At 45.8% G+C, this 15,555-nt stretch overlaps 1 protein-coding gene across 1 annotated transcript; it reads left to right on the forward strand.

Moving 5' to 3' along the window:
* Positions 1 to 2,852: 2,852 nt before the first annotated feature.
* On the forward strand, positions 2,853 to 15,207 carry LOC148478288 (uncharacterized). The gene is made up of 4 exons (XM_088455672.1): positions 2,853 to 3,202; positions 3,480 to 3,688; positions 3,936 to 4,498; positions 15,094 to 15,207. The coding sequence occupies exons 1-4, from the start codon at positions 2,853 to 2,855 to the stop codon at positions 15,205 to 15,207; spliced, it is 1,236 nt and encodes a 411-aa protein (XP_088311798.1).
* The last annotated feature ends 348 nt before the right edge of the window (positions 15,208 to 15,555 follow it).

Below are 15,555 nucleotides of genomic sequence, written 5' to 3' on the forward strand. Positions count from 1 at the left end.
TGGTTATATGCTTTTATTTTCCATTGAAATGTAAGTGTTGTCACATTTGAATCCAACGGTGTTGTACTACTGCTCTTTCTCTGTTTAAATTTGGAGATCCTACATCTATGAGTAGAGTGTAGAGTTAAGGAACATTAAGCACTTAATCAGCACCATTTGGATTTAATATCGAAATAGAAAATATATAATTGGTTTATTACTCTGGAACTGAACTCACCTACCTTTGTGCGGCATTGAATAATAGAGTAAGATATTGACTTTTTCCTTCATCTGGAGATTGACTTTAAAAGTTTACCTCGTATGCATATATAAGTTTGTTTCTTCATATTCTGGTGCTGAGTGCCTTATATTTAACCAATTAGCGCTATATTGAGGCCACACATATTCCCCTGTCCGATCTAATTGGGAAGTGGTAAAATTCCCCAGGTTCTCAACAAGCTTCTTTTCGGATATCTCTGCGCAATATTGCTGTTCTTTATTTGTTGTGACAGTGAAGATGTCAGTAAGAGTAGAGCTTGTGCAGTGCACCATATTTGCCCTGGGGGAACCCCCACCACTTCTAGTGGTTGGGTCCTGCTGCATGGAAGCCCTAACATTGTGGCACCTAATATGCTATGCAAGTTCCCTAACCAACTTATTTGAATGAACATGAGACCCATAGGAATCACTAGACAATAAACTACCCCCATAGACATGAGGCACATGCTCACCTGACACCAAAGGGTCAGCTAAAACCTCTGGGACCAGCGAACAACTTGAAACCCCAGGAGATCTGGAATGGCTTCCACACCTGCCTCAAGCCCCGCAACACCAGACGGGGAGCAGCTATGAGAATGGTAGAGAATAGGGGAGTCCTGCACTGAAGTACATTCTAAAATTAAAAAGCATAAAAATAAAATAACATTAAAAAAAAGTGTTTCTCAATTGATCCAAAGTTGATGTAGTTGCAGTACAATAACTTTGGATGAGTGAGAAATGCTTTTTTATGATATATATATATATATTTCTTTTTATAATATTTTAATTGAACAAGAGTTATACACAGCATTTCTTGGTATATCAGCAACATGGCATAGGGAAAACAGGTAATCCAATAAAATACAAATATCCCACATAAGAGTTGGTATTATACAATGACATATTATGCAGTATAACATGACAAACATATAATTTCGAACCTGCATACATAATCTGGAGTATGACATAAAGTAGACCTTATTCTACTAATAGGATCCTAAATGATGCATCCTACATTTAAAACGGTGGCGATCCCTTTTCAAGTACCTGACATACTGTGGCTGGCCAGCCACTGCAGCATCAGTAGACTCTGGGCACTAGAGTGTGCCCAGAGTCTACTGTGCATGCGTAGATCGCCGGGGAAATGGAGCGGCCGCCATTTTCCCGGCAAATTCCTCACTGTGCATACGCAAAATGCCGGAAAAATGGCAGTGGCTGCCATTTTCCAGCATTTTGAGCAGCGCTGAGACACCTGACGCGGGACCTCGGAGAGGTACAATTTAGATAATATGGGTGCAGGGTGTGCGGAGCGGGCCTCCCCTGGACCCAGGGGCCTGTGTGCACTGCACACCCTGCACCCATTATAGATACGCTCCTGCTCTACTTTATACCAGGTGGTCAAACTCACCACTCTCTGCATATGTTCCTTAGTCAATGGTGGTAAAATAATAACATAAGGGAGCCATATCTCAATAAAAAATTGTGCTCTGGCTCCTACTTCAAGAGGACATTTAATCCAGTCTATCTAATACAGGTATGTTAGACGTGGTAACATAAGTGCTAAAGGGATAGGGTCTGTTTTGATCCATTGTGATAGGATCGGTTATTTAGCTACTGCTGCTATTCTTGCTAACAATAAACAAACTCCTTTAGGTGTTCTCAAGAGGGCTGAAAAAGGATAATTATTCCATAAGGCCCATGGCATCGATATCTTATGTAATGTGTTAGTAATACCCCTTTCAGACAGAGAAAACAACCCGGTAATTCCCGGCTCTAGCAGGGTCGACATGGGTTTTTTTTCTGTCTCAAAGGGTCAACACGGGACCAAATTCCCGGGACTTCAACCCAGGTATTTACCTGGGTTTTTCCCGGGTAGTACACGGGTTGACGGCTGTCTGAAATGCTCAGACCCGGGTTTTTCAACTCCGGGCATAGTAAGCAGCGCTTATTGGCTGAGATGGTGGGGCACTGGCTGATTGGCTGAGCGGCAGGGTCTCCCTGATTGGCTGAGCGGGAGGGGCAGTGGCACTGGTGTCTGATGTCACAATTGTGCTGCAGAAAAACAGAGGGCCTAATTCAGACCCGCTCGCGAGCGAAGGACGCTCGCAAGCAGGTCGATGGTGCCCTAATGCGCATGCGCACGACGGAGGGAGCTCCGTCGTGCACATGCGCGAGACCCTGGCGAGCGACGGACAATCCGTCGCTCGGGGTCTCGCACCAAAGGGGGCGTGCTGTCAATGGTGAGTGACAGCACGCCCCCTTTGGTGGGCGTGCCGGGGGCGTGTCTGCCAGATGGAGGCGTTCCCATGGGAACGCCTACCATCTGGGTCCGGCCCCACTGACATCAGTAGTGATGTCAGTGGGAGTGATTTTGGTTCTGATAGAGACAAAATCACTCCAGGGCTTGCGGCAGCGAGACCCTACCACAGGGTCTTGTCGCAAGCCCGATGGTCGCGATGGTCATCATGGACGCTCGCTATAGCTGTGGGTGGTAACCCACAGCTATGCGAGCGTCCAAGAGGTCGCTCCATTTTTAGGTAGGAGGGCCCTGATTCAGAGCGAGCGCTCTGGTCAGAGCGTCCGGCTCTGAATCAGGCCCTGAGAGAGAGAGAGGCATGGCGCACTGGAAAGAAGAGGAGATCCGCAAGCTGCTGGCAGTCAGAGGGGAGGAGGAGATCTGCAAACAGATCAGTGGCACAGTGAAGGACGCAATAGTCTACACAAACATTGCTAAGATCCTCATCTCAAGGGGCATTGTGCGGACCCAGCAGCAGGTAGTGAATAAACTGAAAGCTGTACAAAGATACTACAACAAAGTTCATGACCATAACAGGTGGAAAAGTGGTGCTGACAGAATGGATTGGGTTTACTACGATCAGTGTTATGAAGTATTTGGCAATTCTGCACTGGTTAATCCCATTGCCATATCATCGTCCAGCTGTGCATCTTCACGAAGTGTTAAGGGGCCTATCCATTAGCAGACTTGAAAGTCTGAACGTCTAGCTGAGGTGCGGTGCCCGAACTGAACGGCGTTCACTGAAGGTCATTCAGTGAAGGAGTTCGACCTCCTATCCCTGAACATGCCGAACCTTACGTCCGTCGTCAGGTTGACAGGCATGTTCTGTAGACAGTCGGGACGGCAAGGACCCAGGGTGCATGCGCATCGCTGGTCCTTGCCGGCTACCCATTACTTGACTTTGTGAACAATGCAACCAAAGCCTCCCCTTTACCACGGAGAACAGCCAATCCAGCCCACTGACGCCACCAATGCTCTTTGATGAAATCACAGAGATAAGTGACACCGATTCGATGGCTGCCATGGGGGTCCCAGACACCAATCGAGTTGAGGGTGTAGATGAGGTGAGTGGAAGCAGTGCAGGGACACTGGCAGGGACATCGAGTGGGACACCAACTTCTACACAGATTGAGACCCCGACATTGCGTAGGAACAGTAAGTTTTTTTTTATTTACTATACACCCACTTCTTTAGACATAAAATCCAATTACTGCTAATTACAACATTGGCCGGATACACAACTGTCATTATAGTATCACTATGCTGAAATCCAAACTCATAATGTATCTGTTGCAGTGTGAAGCTAAGCTACTGTGCAGAAGGGAGAAGGCCTCACGCACATATATGCTGACATCACTGCTATTTGATTGGTAAATTTATTTATTTTTTCCTCTATTTCTAGTCTTTGATGTACCTGAATGGAAGAAAAAAACATCAAAGATGGAGCTAGCAACATGCACAATGACAAGAGTCCTGGTCAATCAACTCCGAGATTCCGATGCTGAATTCCAGGCACAGGAGGATGCCCAACTCCAGCGCTTCTTTGAGAATGAGAGAGAGTTACAAAATTCCTTTGTCACTCAGCTTGTTGGTATGCACGAACAAATTTCGAGGGAAAACAGAGAGGCACAGATGTCCTTCCTTAAAGGCCTGGTGTCTAGATTACCCAATCCGCAACCTTATCTAATGTATCCTCCTCAGTACTCTGAGGGTCATGTCAGAAATTACAAACAGCATAGCAGAGGCGGACCGTTTTTGCAAACAAACCCCTCCAATCCACCTCATACTACTCCACATGGCACAGTGTATAGTTATCCAGATGGCACAGGGAATAGAACTCCACATGTCACTGTAGAGAGCAGTCCACATGCCAATACCAGTCCAGAGGGCACAGTGCATAGCACTCCACATGCCACTGTGCATAATAGTCCAGATGGCACAGGAAATACTAATCAATATGGCACTGTGCATACTTATGCAGATGGCCCGGGGATTAATACTGCACATGGCACTGTGCATACTTATGCAGATGGCACGGGGATTAATACTGCACATGGCACAGTGCATACTTATTCAGATGGCACTAACCATAACAGTCCACTTAGCACTATTGTCAGCACTGCCTACAGACAGTTGTAGACTTGTTTTCTCTTTTTCATGTTTGCAGTTTCTAAATTATTTTATTTAAATCCTGCTGTTTTACTCATTCATTATGTATCCTGCACTTAACAGGCCTGTCAAGAGCTCAGGGCTATGTGTGGCCTTTATCTGAGCTACATGTATATACTGTATGGGGGTGTACGTAATGTAAAATGTAACATTACGCATTCTATTTTTAAAATTTGTCTACAGAGCCAAAGAAGAAGTTATGTCTTGTTTCCTACTTTTGTACTAACTAATGTGTATCCTGCACTTAACAGGCCTGTCAAGATCTTAGGGCCATGTGTGCCCTCTATATAACCACATCTACATTATGATTTTGCAGTAAAAAACACATGAAAACAAAATAGATCAATTTACCTCTCTAGGAACCAACCAGCCATATTGCTTCTCCTCCGCAATCTGGAACAAGTCGGAATTGGCAAGTGCACGTGAGTCATGAGCACGACCAGGCCAGCCGATAAATACATCTGTGAAACTAAACAGTAGACATAATAGCCGCGTTTAACAGTACACATTATGGACCCAGCATATCTCTCACATTAGAACACAACATACTACTTACCGATACTTATGGTCCACTACAGCCTGCAGGATGATAGTGCCAGCCTCTACGGTTGTGGTAATCCGCTGAGTTCTGGGTATGTGGGTCCCATCTATGGCCCCACTGCAGCGGGGATATCCACATCACAGGAAACCTTTTATAGTTTCATCCAGCCAGTCACCTTGCGGTAAGCAAAATTAAGCGGTGGTAAAGGGTCTACAACAATGTCTGTGTCAGTTCCCGCACTAGCACACACACCGCTGAAATGCCAACACCGAACAAACAGGAGATGGTATGTTATTCCCCCGGCGTTGCGTACTACCACAACACAATCCCCAGTCTCCTGCATGGCTCGATGGTCTTGCAGTAGTTGGGGCGTCCCCTGGTGAGTGCTGGGGTGCGAAGTTCCAGCAGGTTGTTGAAGGTACCAATATACGAAAGTGCATCATCCACTGCTCTGGCGCAAAAGCTTCCACAGTCACCCAGAAAGCTTCTCCATGCTTGCAGTCTCTGGTCCACAATAACCGATTTGCCACGCTGGTAAACCCCAGTATGGACGTAAGGCTGCCCAAAATCAGGACTCTCCTCCTGCGCAAATACCTGTGTCGAATAGAAGCCCTCTCCACCAGAAGCTGGTCCCTTCTCCTCCTGGCATAACACTGTGTCAGGTAGCACACTGTAAGCACCTTTCATTTGCTGTGTAAAACAGAAAAAAAAAAGCAATAACTGTGGAACTCAGGGCTGCTGTGTAGTAACTCGTCAGCCATGGTTAATGCAATGCAGTGAGCAGTCACCACCCACTTTTCATGACCTCATCTCTGTGTGCCATAAAAGCAGTCCTTTTATTATGACACACAGTATATTGCAGGGCTGAACTGCGTTCTGTATGAAAGGGGTCGACCCGGGAATTTCCTGGGTCTAATGTGCTGTGTGAAAGGGGGTTAGGAGCAAATTCCCGGGTCCTTCCCGTGTTATAAGATATGGAAAAAAACACAGGTTTTAGGGATTTTTATGTCTGAAAGTGGTATAATAAAGGATTGTACCTCCATCCAAAATGTTTGAACTACATCGCAAGCCCACAAAATATTTTATTTTTACGCTTTTAACATTTTATATTTATTTTTTTTTAGAATGTTATACTACCTATGATGCTTTATGTGCAAATTTTAATCCTTTGTCTTAAGGCTCAGACTTATTTTAGTTAACAAACATTTATTTATTGTACATATAGTAGTAAATATTACCCAAATGTTGATTGTGAAGAAATAAACACAGCAATCAACATTTGCAATTTTTTAAGCATTGAATTTATATTGTGTTTGCTACATTTTTATCTACTGTGAGTGAAAAAAACACACCTGTTATTTTGTAATAACTAACAACACATTTCTCAATAAACCCATTGGTACAGTATATATACTATATTTGTTTTATCTTTTTATTTTTATGTACGCCCAGCTTCCCTTCGATCGGGATGCCGGGTGCCGGGCTCCTGGCGTAGGTAAAATGACAGGCGTCGAGATTTCGACGCCTGTCATTTAACCCTTGCCAGGATTAGACAGTCGGGTAGCCAGCGGTCGAGATTTCCTCCATCGGCTTCCCGACTGCAGTGTACAGGCGGTCGGCGGGTTGCCTATATATACAGCCAGATGCACCAGGGCCGACCTGATATGTCTGTGAACGCACTTGCGATATATCGCTCCTTGATAGAAAGAGTGATATATCGGCAAGTGTGTACCCAGAATAAGAAAGATATCATTGTTGTATATAGTTTCTTTGCTAAATTTAGAACCCAGATTTGTATTAGGGTTGGCAAGTTCAAGGTTTGTATACACCACTTTCTTAGCCGTACTTTTTTTTTTTTAAGTGAATATCCAGCCCTGGAAAAGTAACCACATTTATTCTAAAAGTTCCTTTGGAACCCATTGGGAAGTTCCATCTTTCTCCATGGCTGCAGAAGCTCACTCATTACTATTCACTATTTTATATCTAGTGATAATTACTCAACTGGCACCACTCAGACCGCTTGTATGCGTAGAGATTTGCCTTGTGAAACTGCTCTGCACATTTCCAGAAAACAGACGACATGCATATTTGTCCCTGCAGGTTTGAATATGACACTTATGCATACTTGCCGACCTTTTGCCCGCCTCCTTTGGGAGGAGGTAGCCAGGTCGGCAATGCAGGGGGTGGAGGTGGTGGAGGTGGGAGGTTCTGGGAGTGACAATGGGTGGGGCTCAGTGGAGGTGATGATCCCATCATTGCAGCCCGCCCCCCGCTATGCAATCACGAGACAACTATCATTGTGGAGCGGGGGCCGGAACCACAATGACATGATTCAACGCAAATTGCGTCATCGGTCACCGGGAGACTTGTCCACCTTTCCAGGTGGCCGGAAGTGCCTCCCGAAAGTCGGGTGGCACTCCCGGCCATTCCGGGAGGGTTGGCAAATATGTCCACTGTAGGAGAAGAAAGAGATGAGGGTCACACTAGTTGTTATAGTCAATCAATAAATCAAATATATTATGTATATAACAAATAAGGGTCTGATTCACTATGGATCGCAATACTGCGTACGCACGCAGTTCAACTGTGATAGCAAGCTGATCCACTGCGATCGCAATGCAAACTCAGCACAACATAAGGACGCCCACTTTACCTTACACACATCCGTAATGTTTACCAGAATAGCGAAACCATCGGTACAATCAAGTACCATCGCAGCCTCACCCACACATGCACAAGCCCTGACCTTACTCAGAGACTGCAAACAACCATGCATGATATGAGATCTCATAATGCGTATGGCATCGCAGTGGCTAATTTATGCATGCCCCTGCAACGGCATGCGAACGCACCGGCACGCCTGCATTTCCACGACAACCTCCTGTCACCACCCACAAGCGGTGCTTCCTGTCACAGTGGCAAACGCAGGATTTCTAGAGGGGGGTTTCCAAATGCTTGATTTTAGAGTCAGTGTAGCCAGTCCATGAAGAGGGCATAACCAGCTTTAATATGTTACATACAATGTATATTGTGTTGCATAATTCCAGCATATACAGGACCAGTAATCACAATAAGCCATTAGATGCGGCAGTAGGTCCATCCTGTCTGAGCAGAATGTTTTTTTCAGATGTGGGCATCATTCCAGAGCATTGGAGCAAGTCCAGGAGTCTGAGGGAGCAGTAGAAGAACTTAGCACTGCCCTGGACATATATGTACATATCGGTCTCCTTATGTACTGGATGGATAGTGTATTATTATACAGTATAAATAATTAACTCTATTGATGGTCTATAGCAGTGCACCTCTAACAGTGCATCTTTTCCACATCTCCTAGTTGGTGCACAGGTATATTTATTACTGGCTGACACATATGGTGCTAATTATTAGGTGGTGCTAATCATTTCATTTGTGATACTGAGAAGAGCATGCAGCACTAGTAACATTCTATTATATTACTATTTCTATTGTGGTCATGGTATGTGCTGGAGAGGGGGGTTTCCAGGCAGACGGAAACCCCCCTGCGTTTGCCTCACTCTGCGAGTGGCCTGCGTAGCCTCTGCGATCGCAGTCCCGATTGCAATAGCTAGTTCGCTCACTGCGATGCATACGCATGCGCAGAACGCAACAATCGGCCGATTGCGTGCATGTTAGCAACTGCGATCCAATCACCTGAATCAGGCCCTAACCCCCCAATAGTAGAAATACTGGTTTGTATTATATTACATTAATGTAACCTGCTGTCTAATAGACTTATTTTATAATTACAATAGTTGTTGCGTTCTCTATATATGGTAAAAACAGTGAAATAGATGTCAAGACTTTGTGCAATACCCCGTTACAACTACTGTTGAAGCCCAATCTTGAGCCTGATTCAGAGCAGTACACAAATCCGAGGTGCCGGCGCATGCGCAGGATCTGTACTGCGCATGTGCAGGTTTCCCTCTGCGAGATCACTCGCTGTTCCCCCAAGCTGTAGCATGATTGACATGCTGCGGCATTTGGTGGGCGAGCGGGGGCGGTTCTTCAAAACGGGGATACAGACTTCCTGGCTCCGGCTGAGCAGTTCCACCGGTCATTCTGAGTAAGCTGAGGCTGGCTCAGATGGCTGATGGTGACCAGATGCTGCGCCTTAGGATGCATCACTCGGATCTGCGATGCAGTCAGGGGGCATCTATTTTTCCCAGGCGCCTCCCTGAACTGTACAACTCTTGTTTATTTACGCAAACATATGAACAGAGACTTGTGAAGCAGCTGCATATTGTTCTGTTATGCCTGGAATGATACAGGGTGAGACATACGAAGCCTTGGAGAGATATAAAGGACCAACCAAGGCAGAATGGAGGACTCAAACTACTGAATGATATCACTCGCGATCTTATATTTCCCACCTTTTCGGACATACAAGCTAATTATATACCATCCCCTCCACAAAATGTTATCAATATTTACAAATTCGACATTTTCACTCCACAGTTAAATCGTGTCTAACCAGTAGACAGCTCACTGTTATTGAATCTTTGATTTTAAGAGGTGCGAACACCAAAGGTCTTATTTCCTCAATATATGTAGAACTTATATATTCTAATTCCGAAGCAAAAGACCCTCACGGGAAAGCGAGGGAGGCTGACCTGGGAGAAAATTTAGATAATGATGATTGGAGTGATATATATGCCAATGTGGCTTCTAGCCCCATATGTGTTCGTATTAAAGAGAACGCTTACAAATTGTTCTATAGATGGTATTATGTTCCATCAAGATTAAATGAAATGCAACCTGACATCTTAGAATGTCAGCTCTCATGAGCATGGACCTCTTCCCTCATATGCTTCTCTTTACATTTTCTTCTACTCTCTACTCCCCATTAGGGCACCTAACACGGGACTGCCAACTCCCGGCAGCTTATTGTGAGTGCTTTAATCACTATTTCCGCAATGTATATAAGTCGTGTCCTTGTCTTTCACTGTAATGTACTGTAAGTTACTAGTTTCTTGTTCACCTATTAGTTCTATGTACTATGTAAGGTGCTGCGGAACACTTGTGGCGCCATATAAATAAAGTATAATAATAATAATAATAATAATAATAATCTCTAATCTATGCTGGAGATTTGATGTTGGAACATTTCTACATATGTGGTGGAGTTGCCCAAAGCTTGTTCCCTTTTGGAATGAAATTAGTATTCTATAATGGACTTGAACGGTCCATTTACTTCTAAATATTTCTTATTACCATTATGTATCTCTGAAGCCACTTACCATCAACACAAATTATTTTGAGATATAATATCAGCAGCAACATGTCTACTAGCGGCTGCATGGAAAAAAATAGAAGTTCTGTCTATGGGGGAAATTATAGCCAAAATATGGCATGTCCATTCCATGGAATACATGACTAGTATTCTTAAGAATTCTTCTATAAGTTTTACTAAGATATGGGAACCCTGGACGTCTCATTTTCACATCCCCCTAACATACATACAGTGGCGGAACTCCCGGAGACAATGGAGTCATTTGCCGCCAGCCCTGAAGGGGGCACCTGGCTCCATTGTCTGCTGGCCGTCGTGGGCACTGCATGGAGAAGGAGTGCCGCTGATCGGCGCTCCACCTCCAGTTGCGAAACTATGGAGGGTGCAGGGGGTGCAGTTGCACCCCCTGCACCCTCCATTTGCCGGGGGCTTGCTGAGTGTGTTACCAGCGGGCGCTAGGCCGGAGGACGGAGCTCACTCCTGAGCTCCCTCCGGCTTCCGGGTCCCGCAGTGCACTATGGGAGTGACATCGTGACGTCACTCCCATAGTTCCGAGGAGCGGGCGCCGGGGATGGACGGACGGCCGGCAGCAGCACTGGAGCGGGGTTTAAGGTAAGTATTGTTTTTTGGGTTTTTTTACTGTGTGTGTGTGGGGGGGGGGGGCATTGCAGTGGGCACTACTGGGGACTAATTACAGGGGGCACTACTGGGGGCATTGCAGGGGGCTTACTACTTGGGGCATTACAGGGGGCTAACTACTGGGGGCATTGCAGGGGGCACTACTGGGGACTAATTACAGGGGGCACTACTGGGGGCATTGCAGGGGGCTTACTACTGGGGGCATTACAGGGGGCTAACTACTGGGGGCATTGCAGGGGACACTACTGGGGGTTTTATATTGGGGCATTACAGGGGGCTAACTGCAGGGGACACTACTGGGGGCATTACAGGGGGCTAACTACTGGGGACATTACAGGGGGCTAACTACTGGGAACTTTACAGGGGGCTTACTACTGGGGGCATTACAGCCGGCTTACTACTGGGGGCATTACAGCCGGCTTACTACTGGGGGCACTACAGGGGGCTTACTACTGGGGGCACTACAGGGGGCTTACTACTGGGGCATCAAATGGGGGCATTACAGGGGCCTTACTACTGGGGCATCATATATGGGCACTATGGGGGCATTACAGGGGCCCTTACTACTGGGGGCATCATATGGGGGCACTACAGGGGCCCTTACTACATCATATGGGGGCACTACAGGGGCCCTTACTACTGGGGGCACTACAGGGGCCTTACTATTGGGGGCACTATTGGGAGCACTACAACTGGGGGCATTGCAGGGAGCATTACTACTGGGGGCACTACAAGGGCATTACAACTGGGGGCACTGCATAGGGGGACCACTACTGGAGGTACTGCATAGTGGGACCACTACTGGAGGCACTGCAAAGGGGGACCATTACTGGGGGGCACTACATAGGCGGGCACTGCCTAGGGGGACCTCTACTGAGGGCACTGCATAGGGGGACCACTACTGTGGGCACTGTATAAAAGGAACTGCATAGGGGGGCGGTGGCAGCTGGGGCTGGCATAGGTGCTGGGGGGGTGGTAAATTTAAATTTGGGGGGTGGGAGGGGGGGGCACCAACATTTATCTTGCCTCCGGGCAGCTGGGATGAAGTTACGCCACTGCATACATATAAATGATTAAAGTATAATTCCCTCATTGTTTTACTTAAATAATAGAGGAAAGGCTCTCCTCAAGATAGGTTTATTATTTAGTAGGTGTATGGGATTGTCCAGCTGAGTCAAGTCCCTTTCTTCTCTCCTCTTCCCTTCCATTATTTGTGGGCAGCCACCCAACATTATTAAAAAAATAAAAATAAAATGTCCCACTTTCTACATTGTTACTTCTACTCTCATCTTTTGCCCTTTTCTAAATTTTCTACTAACGAAAAATTTGGATGAATATTTTCTATAGTACAACTGAGTTGCGACATCGATATTTATTTGTCTTATGTCTGCTGTTTAGTGTTGTTGTGCTATTTATTTTATACAGACCTATGTGCAGGTCTTTTGTTAATTGCTATTTATTCATTCAATAAAATTCTATTTAAAAAAAAAAGGACCAACCAATCAGCTCCTAACTGTCATGTAACAGGCTGCAGGTTTGAAAAATATCAGTTAGGAGCTGATTGGTTGGTACGTTATCACTCTTCACTTTATCCCGCTCCAAGGCTTAGTACATCTCCCCCACAGACTGCAAAATCCTGTTATACTAAGCAGACCGACAAACAGAAAGCTTAGTGTCGATTACAAGTGATTATGTCCTAATAAAGTGCATAAATAATACTCTTGCTGCAATGTGTGCCAATATTCACTCTCACTGCATAACTGAGCTCCATTTGCACAAGAATTTAAACCATCAGCATAAAATACTACCAAATGTACATGGGTAAGGGAGCATAAATGATATTACTGTAATGCAGTGATTTTCAACCTTTTCAACTTGAGGCACACTACACAAGATTTTAAAATTGTCAATGCACACTATCCGGCCCCCCCACATAAAAATATACAAACACATATTGGCCTCCACAGGAATAAAACACGGTACATTGGCCTCTTCAGGAATAAAACACACTACATTGGCCTCCACAGGAATAAAACACACTACATTTGCCTCCTCAGGAATAAAACACACTATTTTGGCCTCCACAGGAATAAAACACACTACATTTGCCTCCTCAGGAATAAAACACACTACATTGGCCTCCATCAGGCTGCGGTAAGCTTCAGCTACCGCAGCCTGGCCAAAGGGACAACAGTCGTGACCAATAGTCACGATTGTTCCGATGGTGATCCCAGGCTGCTTGATTTCAGCCTGGAATCACCATCGGAACAATCGTGACTATTCTGCCTGTCAATCAGGCAGAGGGTTGGGGGTACTCTGTGCGATATCACAGGAATGCGCAGAACAGGTCCTGCGCACGCGCAGAGTACAAAACATTGGACATGTGAGCTAGCCACAAGGTTAGCATACATCTCTGAATCAGGCCCATAATCATACTTGCTGACAAACAGTTCCCTCCTTCCGGGAGGGAGCTGATTGTCGGCTAACAGCGGGGGCGTACCCGGCCATGACATCACATTTGGGGGCGTTATTTTCGGCATTGTGAAGCAGGGGGCAGGGCCACGATGACGCTATTCAGCGCGAATCGCGTCACCGGGCCCCCCCGCTGCGTGTTTTTTTTTATTAACTCTGCTGTGGGGGGTATACAGGGATACCGGCTTCCGGGAGGCTTGCCTGCCTTTCCGGGAGTCCGGGAGCTGCACCCGAAAATCGTGAGTCTCCCTGCCAAATCAGGAGGGTAGGCAAGCCTGCCCATAATTAATAAATACATAGAAAGAGAACCAATGCACTTATCTTGCATATTAGACACTGGACATTTTAAAATGACCAAGAACCAACAGGACGAGCCAGGGAAGGGATTTCAGTGAGAGAAAGGATATTGTGTAAGCTAATTAAATTATTTTAAAAAAATGGATGCAAGTCTATGCTGAGGATTCTATTCTCAGCTTGGTCACCATGTGCGGTTCCGGGACGGCACATCATGACCAGCAGCACTGCATGCTCTTCCTCATAACCCCATAGAGGTGCGCAGGAAAACATGCTATGTGGAGCCTACTGTAATGGGCAAATGCGTGCGTGGCCGAATACTGCGTGATGTTCTGTGGCACATCGCCCCTAACTCACTCAGGGCATGATTCAGAGCCGCTCGTAAGCGGCAGCTCGTTCGCTCCGAGCGATGTTCGCACATCTGCGCATGCGTATGGGTTGTAATGCGCATGCGCCAACCGGTCAGTGCGGTCGGAAATCGTGTGCTCGCAAAATAGCGAATGCCTGCTCTTTTGAGTGACAGGATGAGGCGTTTGTGGGTGGTAACAGGGGAAGGTGCTTGAAAACGGGGAGTGGAGATCCGAACGCAGGCGTGCCAAACGGTCAAAACGGGCGTTTTAAGGGTGTGCATAATTAACAAAGTAGCGTCATTGACCACGTCAGTTGGGTGTCTTTTAGCCTGAATTGCTCGCATGATTGCGGTAGGAAAATGCTACCACAAGAATAGCGAGCAGTTCAAACGCCTTTCGATGTACTCGATTAATCTAATAAATAACGGAGATGACGTATGATGCGAGCGGCCAGGGGGCGTCTTTACAAAATAGCAAGCGTATGTTTCGTTCGCTCGTTCAGACATAGAGGCGTCAACAGACTGCAAAGAGCGAGCGCTCTATTTAAATATCCGGCCCCTTTTTCTGAACGAGCGAGCACAAATAGCGTCCGGCTCTGAATCAGGCCCTCAGTCCCTATGTGACATATGCCTGATGTAACCTCCAAGCATACATCATTGCTGCCAACCTGCACGCATTTACATTAGTTCCAAAATTTGAATGTAAACAAACTTTTACCTTTTTCACTGAACACATTTTATATCATTATATTAGAACAGTGACGTGAGGTTCCTGTAAAAACCCTTGTAATGCAGCAAGGTTGTGCTGTCAAAAGCATCGCTATACGATTCATAGTTTATACATTCAACAGGTTCCAACTGTGCTGCTGGCAGATGGCTATGAGCTTAATGATTTACAAAGGATCAGCGAAAGTAGGAAACTGGCTTTACTACGAGTCACCCACAGGTCACAACCCCCAGGCTAACTCCACTAGGGCTTCAGCTGTTAGTGCATAAACAGATGACAATAGACGTCGTTGGGGATAGGTCAGGGAGGTAGTATGTCAGATCTGGTAATATGACTGCAAGTGACTTGTTACATGATATGTACTCAAGTTAGGACAAAATCAGTTATCTGTTTATATTTAAATCTGCATACACATACAAACTACATATGATCTGTGAACCTACATACATTCCACGTGTAAACTAATCCTAATTCATTTTCCATGTTTTGGAGAGGAATAGTAGCAGGGTATACCAGGCCCCATGTTAAACTATGTGGGTTATTTTTACCTGATATGGATTAACATTACCACCCGATTTGGTCTTGT

This window comes from Taudactylus pleione, unplaced genomic scaffold, assembly GCF_031769625.1.
Source record: "Taudactylus pleione unplaced genomic scaffold, aTauple2 ptg000665l, whole genome shotgun sequence".
NCBI classification, from domain to species: Eukaryota; Metazoa; Chordata; class Amphibia; order Anura; family Myobatrachidae; genus Taudactylus; species Taudactylus pleione.